The sequence below is a fragment of the Lolium rigidum genome, chromosome 3 (genome assembly GCF_022539505.1).
Source record: "Lolium rigidum isolate FL_2022 chromosome 3, APGP_CSIRO_Lrig_0.1, whole genome shotgun sequence".
Lineage (NCBI taxonomy): Eukaryota > Viridiplantae > Streptophyta > Magnoliopsida > Poales > Poaceae > Lolium > Lolium rigidum.
In genome coordinates this window covers 248188438-248197648 of record NC_061510.1, presented here as the reverse complement: position 1 = coordinate 248197648, position 9211 = coordinate 248188438, and the positions used below count along the sequence as shown (strand labels likewise).

The following is a 9211-nucleotide window of genomic DNA, read 5'->3' as shown; positions in this document are numbered from 1 at the left end:
CATATTGGCATTCATATTGATTATGATTCCCAAATATGCAAACCAAGATGAGGAACCAACAAGATCTAGCCAACTATGTGAGCAACCAGTCAGTAGCAAGGTTACTGAGGTCACATCAAACATAGAACCATCCAAAGCAAATCCAAATCATAAAGCATCATTATCCAGAAAGGGATTCAGACTCCATTTGCCTTCCAATTAATCATGAAAAGTCAAATCATGCACAGCAAGTCATTTAATCGTTACTGCATAAGCAGTTCATCATTAATTAATTCATCCAGGCATGAATACATAACAAATCCATGCAATACTTTTACAGTAGCACACTGTGAGGCAACACAAGCACATGAAATTGCATCCTAGCCTACTTGGATCAAGTCCAGAAGGCTATGGTGTGCAGCAGCACATACACACAGTAGCATAAGCATGCTTGAGTAGCAGCATCAGTAAGCAAACCATCCACTTAGCTAAAGAACCCATCAACAATCAAGCCACTGATATTTAATTAATCAAATGGATCAACTAGATCAAGTCAAGCAACACCGAGAGTCTAGCCAACAGAAATTATTGATCCAATGGATCATTGGATCATACCAGAGGCACAGAAGCACCTCACAAGCATCACAGGCATCACCAGTATCACAGAGATGCATGGCAGTACGCCTAGACAAGCAAGCATAGGATACCAGTAAGCACAAGCAAGCTCATAATCATGTACAGCATGGCATAGTAATTCATGGCATGATAGAAGCAGTAAGCAAGCAACACAAGACATGAACAGCAAGCATCACACACTGGCCAGTAACCAGAGCTTGGTGAATTGGCCAGGGCTTGCAGAGAAGAAGCATAGGATGATTAGGCAGCTGTAGCAAGGCCTGTATGATCATAGGATCATTAGGAGGCCGAAGAGCTAGAGGTAGAAGAAGCACAGAGGCATAGGAGGCGCACAGACATGGCGTTGAGAAGGAGGAGGAGCAAAAGAACCTTACCTGCGCATGGAGGCAGAAGCTATGGCATGGCGAGGTAGTGCCCGCGCGGCCATAACAGCTGCAAAGCCAGGGAAGACGCCGACGTTACGCCGACGAACACCACGAGCAGCACAGCACCCCAAGACGACGGCACAGGCGCTGCGAGCACATCACCCGCGCCAGGTCAGTCCCAGACACGCGCTCACGTCGACGACGAGGATGCCAGCTCGTTGGAGATAGCCAATCGCCGGAGGCGATTCCCACGAGATCCAGAGGGGAGGCGATCTGCCAGAGGAGGAAGGGAACGATGGAACCACGCGGACGGATCGATAGATCGTCGCGCGGCGGTTCAGATGGTATAGGTGGCGAGGTCAGGGGAGCACGGAGGTGGCCGGAGCACGGCGGCGGCCATGGCGGCGACGCCATCGCCACGCACGTCGCCAGAGCTAGGGTTAGGTCACGAGAGAGAGAGGAGAGCGTGCGAGTGAGTGAGAGCGTGCATGGGTTATATTAACCTAGGAGTAATTACCAATGCCGTCCAGTGATTCTAGCGCCGTACATACCGCGTTAACCATAAGATCTATAATGGCTCTAGGGAAGCCAGCTGTATCTTTTCCCTCCTGCGCGCCAACGGACTGGTTAGAGCTGCGGGGTGCTGGAGGCACTGCCGTAGGTTGGGATGGCCTTTTAAATCCCCATCCGTGTGGATGACTGGCTCTACCGTCTATGACGGATTGTCCCAAGTACACCATGGGTAAAGCCATATGATCGGGAGATGTCTACCGGGGGTGTACGGGGGGACAAAAGGGTGGGTTTGCAGGGTCGCGGAGAAGGCGGTGTGGGCTTGGATTTTCATACCTGGCCTCACACCAAAGGAAATGTGAACGGGGGCAAGTCCCTGCAGATGGCAAAAAGGATGGGATCTCTTATGGGAAAAGTAACGCACCTCTGCAGAGTGTATCAAATTGTGGCTGTCACTCCTTGTTCCGGGAAGGGAAGCTGCGAACGCGGCGAGGAAAGGAACTCCACGAAGTTACGGTCAACCTGTGAAGACTGACGGGCATAGTTTTCATAATAAAAGCAACCTTTTGAAGAAATGTTTACAAAACATGCTTTGACCTGCGATTTCCTGATCAATGGTCGTAGCTAGTGCATCAAACACTTTTTACTCTTTTGAACTTGCTGAGTACCTCTGTACTCACTTTCTTTTGACACCCTTGCTAGACTGTGATCCGGAAGTGGAGGCCATCGCCGATGGAGCACCAGAAGGAAGCTATGAGCTGGTCTACGAGGAACCTGATCTTACCGGAGGAGTTGAAGGAGTAGACTATGGGATAGTCTACGGACCTGACGAGACGGAGGCGGAGGAGTAGTGATATACCCTAGTATCGTAGAGCCGAGCAGCGTAGAACTTACCTAAATAAGTTGATGAGCTCTCTTTTATATATGGATGTAAGTTGTAATCATACTTAAGTAGTATCTTAGGGTGTTCTCATAGGACCTGTGAGAATGCCAACTTGTTAAGACAATGTTTGTAATAATATTTGGAGTATTATGACCTGCAATGTTTCTGTTGTACCACTCTGAGGGATATGGCAATTGTGAAGAAGTCCCTTCACAAAGATCATATCAACGACTTGTATACTACAACATGCAGTGGTATGCTGGGTCACCGCACAAGAGCAAGGCACATGAGAGCGGTCCGCTAGCCCGTCGAGGGTGGCCGCCCTGCTAGTGATGCAACGAGTGGGTGCGGCGAGGACGGTTGCTAGTACATCGGCGGTGGCGCGATCCCGGGCATTGAGGAAGGTGCTCGGTCCACCGGCCCGTGGACGGCGGGGAAGAGCAGCTGGGTTGAGCGCTGGTTTTTGCATCACCGGATTTGGGCTGCCGGGGCGCTGATGATTCCGCGACGCGGTTCAGATTTTGTTAAGCTTCTGCGTTCTACCTTCAGCGTTCTAAGCTGCTTTGAGATTCGGTCAGCCACGTGCCATGCGCGGAAGTTGGTCCAGCGACCTTAGCTATACAACCCAAGTCGTATAAGATTTTCTTCCTGATTAGATATCTTTAGCGTTGAAGTTATTTGGCACAATTTTTTAAAACACAGTACAAATGCTCAAAAATACGTACAAACACACACCTCGAGATCGACGAAGTCGGACGGACGCCTCGTTGTCGACGAGAACTTCGCCTCTAACTGAAAAAATATTCCGCCTTCTATGACACATCAAAGCGCCGAGCCTGTGGTCTAACCCTAAGTGAGTTGAGGTACCACTACCCTTGTAACTATCCAACCACATATTGTAGGAAATATTCACAGACTAAGCTTCTTAAATTCCTTTGCACCCATGCTCACACGCTGTTTTCTTAAATAACAGTAATTGTTGGTGTATTTAGGTAATGATAAATGCCTATGTCCTTTAAAGCTTAACAATATAGGTAGTGATGAATAAATAATCTCTACATATGGTTTCCGACCACGTGCAGAACCTGAAATATGTTTCATTAAAGAAATACAAAAATAATTTAGACAATATCCCACCGCGCACTCGCGGAAGGGACCGGCGACTCTACGAGGTGCATGGCATCAAGAAAAGCTCTACTCTCCGTAATACGGCACTGCCACAACCTCTTTTATAGACATTGACCAAAATACATTGATTAAGCTGGTGAATTTAGTTCCATATCTCTATGTAACCGTTAATAAAGGGTCCCTCTTCTGAAATCCAATGATGTGAGTGTGTGGTGTCATCTATCCATCTGCTCTCCTTTGTAATGTCTACTATGTTTACTCTTAAGTTTTCTGCACCCATTAACCTATGTTGAGCAGTGGGGGAGCTTCAAAATAAACGATGGGCATGCTAGGCTAAATGAGATTTCTTTAATTCAAAATCATACCATCTACTAGAATAGTCACTACTATATTATTCTCATTGGCTAAAAAATGAACAGAAAAACATATACCTCTATCAAATTTCTAACTAAGAAATTGGGGAAAGAAAGAAAACTACCAGGACATGGCGATTAGAGATGAGTAGGGGGGGGGGGGGTCAATTCGGTGGCTGCTGCTGCTAGCGCAATGTTGCCTGGTTGGGGACTACCGGCTGGTGACCTGCGGTGTGCTTATGGCGAGTCCCTTCCCACCATGGCACTGGCAGCGCTACTATCTATTGGGTCGCTCTTTCTCCACGACTCGCCCCTAATCTTTTAGGCTTATAGTTTTTTTTTTCAGAAAAATCTTGGGCAGGCCATGGCCTAGTTTGTCTCTAACATAGCTCCGCCAGTGATGTTGAGGCAAGGGAGGGCCCTTGCCCCCTCCCTCCACACACACACCTCTCATCGTTAACATAGATAAATGATCATACTTGCCTACTTTTTTATATGACAATGAGGAATTTGTAGTACCTAAATATATTCATCAATCAAAGTCACATGCGATGCAATTCACCATCGATACACATAGCCACAAACGACATAGTATGGACCATATCTTAGGCGAAGGTGGTTATGATTTTGTATTTAAATGACCTCAATAAAGTTTGTTGATGTGACAATTATTTGATCCATAGGGATACATACACTTTGAATTTATTACCGTTGAGAGAAAATGTCTTAGACTTTGAGTTGTTCAAGGCTTGCTAAATATAAAATACACTTGACCTGCAATAACATTTGGGGCATGTCTAGATAAGTAAGAGGTTTGCATTGAACCTAACCCCCATGGGGAGGAATTTTCACCTCCATATCACTATGAGATTGGAGGTATGTGGAGGCTAGAGAGGGTCATGTCCCATCTCTCTCTTTCATCGCCAAAGTTGAATTTCCATAGTTTGTAGTGTTAACAAAAGAATAATTATAGTCAACTTGAGTGTCATGGTATGAAATTATCCATCAAAATGTTGCTAGTTGCACATTTCTTGATATAACCATGACCTATAGGGGTTTGTGTATTCACATCAGGAGAAGAAATTTATAATCATTGCTGCTGGGATAAGACAAAACCTTCTTCCTTGATCCATGGCGTCACCGCTGCTATATTCATAGAGTAATTCTATTGGCTGGCTATGATTCCTGCAAATAAGTCTTGGGGTCATTCCGGGCTGATGCTTCCTAATTCTGCCTAGCTTGACTTGCGTCTGGTATTTTTAATATATTAAAAATATTCGATGTTGCACATTTCTTGAGAAGCGTGCAACTTTTTGATGGGAAAAGCACAAGTGCTTTGAATTCAAGAATGTGACAAGAAGATATATAAAAATAAACATGTGCTTGTTGCATTTTGTTTGAGAAAAGTGCAACTCATACATAATACTTGTTACATTTTCAAAGATAGGGGTAGTTGCACATTTCTTGACAAAATCATAATTCACTTACGATTGAAAAGTGCGAGTGGTTTGAAAATAAATAAATAATGCAAAAGAAATCAAAAATAAAATATACGAGACAAAAAAAAAGCAGTGCAACGATAGGGGTAGTTGCACATTTCTTGACAAACTCATATCACTTTCAAAGAAGTGCCACGAGAGATGGTTTGTAATCAAGAATATTCAAAAAAATCAAAGAACATATGTAAAGCAAAATAATGTGCTAGCTGCATATTTCTTGAGAAAAAATAAACAAGGAGAAAGAATAATAGAAATGAAAACGAGGAAAATGAAAATCAGGAAAACAAAATGAAAAAGTTACACGAAAAACGAAGAAAAAAATGCAAGATAGCTTCGAGCCTACAGCCTGTACGTTTCGTCGACCAAAAAGAGAGCACACGAAAACTGCTGGTTTGTTGGTCGCACACGCAAGACTTCCAACAAGAGGTTGTGTGTTGGAAACTTGGAATCACACCGCCTCTTGACACGAGATTATTAGTCCACTGTTATCTAGCAAATCCCTTGGAAATATTGGAGAAATGGCCGAAGACACACAATGTATACACACGACGCAAAACTACCCAAACTCGCTTTACATGAGCCTCGTACAAATGGTGAAACGAGCCCAACCAATCAAACAAATTACAAATGTACAGACGCCGGTGACGGATCGACCGAGAGCTGCCTAGACGTGCCGCGTGGCCATGCGCAGCACGACGGTGGCCGCGACGGTGGCCCCGTAGAAGAGGATGAAGACGCCGGTGACGTTGATGAGGTTGGCCTCGGTGCCGCCGGGCGTGGCGCTGGCGCCCTTCTGGACGAGCCCCGTCTGCGCGGCGCAGACGGCCAGGAGGAAGACGGCCAGACCTCCGGCGACGTGCAAGGGCGCCGCGGCGGCGCGGGTGTGCTCGTGCGTTCCGGGCATCCAGAAGACGGCGAAGCCGATGAGCCACTGCAGGGCGAAGAGGGAGATGGCGCCGATGCCGATCCAGGAGTGGAGGCTGACTAGGTCCGGCGCCACGGCCGCGTTGTGGAACTTGAACGCCGCGTAGACGCCGAAGACGCCCAGGATGAAGGCCACCATGTGGACCAGCATGTGCACCATCTTCTGCGCCCGGTGGTTCATCGGGACCGTCGTGTACACCAGTATGGCTGCAAAATGTCAAAGTTTACATATCGATTTCATAGGTTCTTATAATGCTATCTGAATCGCACTTTAATTTCATAAATCAATCATACGTCCCACTGTAATTTTCAAGTTAAAAATGAATCATTTACACCTCACAGGCTGAAAACTTGGCAGGAAAACGTAGCAATCCACGCTGGTCATTATCTGCAACATCCGAGGCGACCTTTGCTATGGATGCCCACCCAACACATTGATTGGCACTTCAGAATGAGGCTGGTCCAGTGCTTTTGCAGCCACCAAACATCTACAAAGCTCCCTACTATGTACCAATCTGGGTCCAAAATGTAGCGTGGTGACACACTGACAACTTCTCCTTATCGCCAAAAGTAGCGAATTATGTCCATGTCAACAGCAGCAGCAGAAGTAACTGCTACTATTGTTTCTTCAAAAACAGCAACTACTACTATATCTTCAGGTGCTTCTGGCAATTAATGGTTCTGTTGTGATGTTTTGCTAAAATATACACTAACATATGTCCACTAAACCTTATCTAAGATTCCCCCTAAAAGCAAAAGCTTACAGTGTTTGGGAGTTGGTATTTGGTAAGATGGTGATAATTCAGGGTAGTGTGCATTGGACGTACCTTCTCCAATAAGAAGAATGAAACCCCAGGACATCACGAAGGGATGAACCTGCATTTACACAGAGTAGAATTCAGCATCATGAGCGCAAAAAGGGACAGTTATGTAAGCTAAATTACTGGCATGAACGTATGCAAATGTGATCATAGAACCATAATCTATTCTGGTAAAAACAAGAGCAGAGAGATCAAGGAAGGGAACTACGCATATTCATCAGTCTATATATACGTACGTTGAAGATCTGGTCTGGGTCTTCGGACTGTATGTTGATGCCGCCGCGGAAGCGCAGGAGCCAGACGAGCATGAGGACGGCGGTGACAAGGAAGAGCAGGTGCGCGAACATGGCCACGCGCGAGGCCACCACGGAGTGCCGTTGGTGGCTCCCGATGATACCCCCGATCGCCATGGCCGCAGCAGATAGCTCCCTTAGCTTAGCTGTGATCGCCGGCGAGATAGATTACTGAATATGCTTGGCTTGTTGTTCTGCATGGGCACGCCGGGGCTGGATTTTAACGGCCACTGCTCCTCCCGGGGAATCGGACGTTACACCTGATCGGGGGGCTTGGGTTTGGTATATCAGCGAGGTGGGCGTGCGTGTTTAAGCAAGGCATCTCCCGCTGTAATATGTGATGTGATGGCTTTGCACTGCGAGGGAAGCAAGTAATAATCCTAGAGAATGCCGAATTGCCGAAGGATACAATACTCCCTTCTCGGCCATAAGCGTCAGCGGAAAGCATTGATGTTATATAAAGAAGGCCCAGAGGTCTTCGTGGACCGGGCCAGAACTACCAGCACCTTTGCGGTTTGCTAGCCCTGTATATACATTTAAAGGTTCAAAAAACCCTTAAAAAAAATTAAAGGGTTCAAAAATAGACCACACAAGAAAATAACACGGCTCTAATCGGTGAATGTGAACCTTGTCGAAAACTTCAGCCAAATATGGACCATACGTAGGAAGTTTAACTATATCAGAACCATTTGGTCGACGTCAACTACTCGATGCCGTTTTTTCACATGACGCACATCCTCTACAATAGGCCATTCTTTTCTTGTAATATAAGCACCTCAACAGAATCGCCACCTGAGTACACCAAGAGTAGGAAGGGAAAATGGCTACCATTACTGACACTTGCGCCAAAAACGGGAAGATAGGATTCATGCAATTCAACTGCCTGCAAAATTACATACAAGCCCATTCTCTCTCCTCTCCCTCTTTCCTCCAACTCATCTGAAATCTTAGGTTGTAGGTGTTATCAACGACTAACATATTACTATTGTACATGCCCTTGCGGTTTTGTGGCTAGTGTGGCTTTGAGAGAGCAACACTAGGTCTTCGCATGACTGGTTAACTTTGTATACTAAATAATTGTTAACTCATCTTTTCAGGTCAAGTTGCTTGCTCTGTTTGGTTTTTGCGAATTACCTTGCTTGCCATATTGAGAATGATAAAATACAGTTATGGTACATGGTAATCGCTGAATGTTGATATCTATCATTCAACATTTTAATTAAGGGGTTCTCAATTTCGGTTTTGGCAAAAAAAAAGTTCATCTCTTCAATGCCGTAAATACCAAATTTATTTGACCAACGGTCTAAAAGTTTTGTTTAAATTTCACTAAAACGTATATTCTTTTAGTTTAACTCGAACTCAACTATCGTTGAAATTTTGCATCAACGATTGTAGTCTTCACTTTTGGTGTTGAAATTTGCAGCAATTTAAGTGTTTTTAAGTATCAGCTCAGCGACCTAAAACTTAATTACTTGCTTCCTTACACATGCAAATGGATAAATGTTTTGATGTTTTCATGTTCGAGCAAGAACTTGTCAGAACCTGAAACATGTTTTGTACCAACAGGACAAGAGCAGCCGTTGCACAGTAAAAGAACAAGCTGCCCATTCATTCCATACTAGTCATTCTTCCCTCCCTGAATTTCTTGGACATAAAGTTGTCCTATATGCAGAAAAAATACCCTATATAGAGATGAATTACTTACATATGGGAGCAATTTAAGTGTTTCTACATATCTGGCGTATAAACATAACCTTTAATACTCTCATGATGTAACTATAAAATATACCGCCCCTTCTTAATCTCACCTTGTTACATCT

At 45.0% G+C, this 9211-nt stretch overlaps 1 protein-coding gene across 1 annotated transcript; it reads right to left on the bottom strand.

The window, feature by feature from the left end:
- Nucleotides 1-5826: 5826 nt before the first annotated feature.
- On the bottom strand, nucleotides 5827-7703 carry LOC124699276 (probable ascorbate-specific transmembrane electron transporter 2). Its single transcript, XM_047231601.1, has 3 exons — nucleotides 7335-7703; nucleotides 7105-7153; nucleotides 5827-6484 (listed from the first exon to the last, which is right to left on the bottom strand). Exons 1-3 carry the CDS (start codon nucleotides 7506-7508, stop codon nucleotides 6018-6020), a joined length of 690 nt encoding a protein of 229 aa, XP_047087557.1. The 5' UTR covers nucleotides 7509-7703; the 3' UTR covers nucleotides 5827-6017.
- Nucleotides 7704-9211: the final 1508 nt, after the last annotated feature.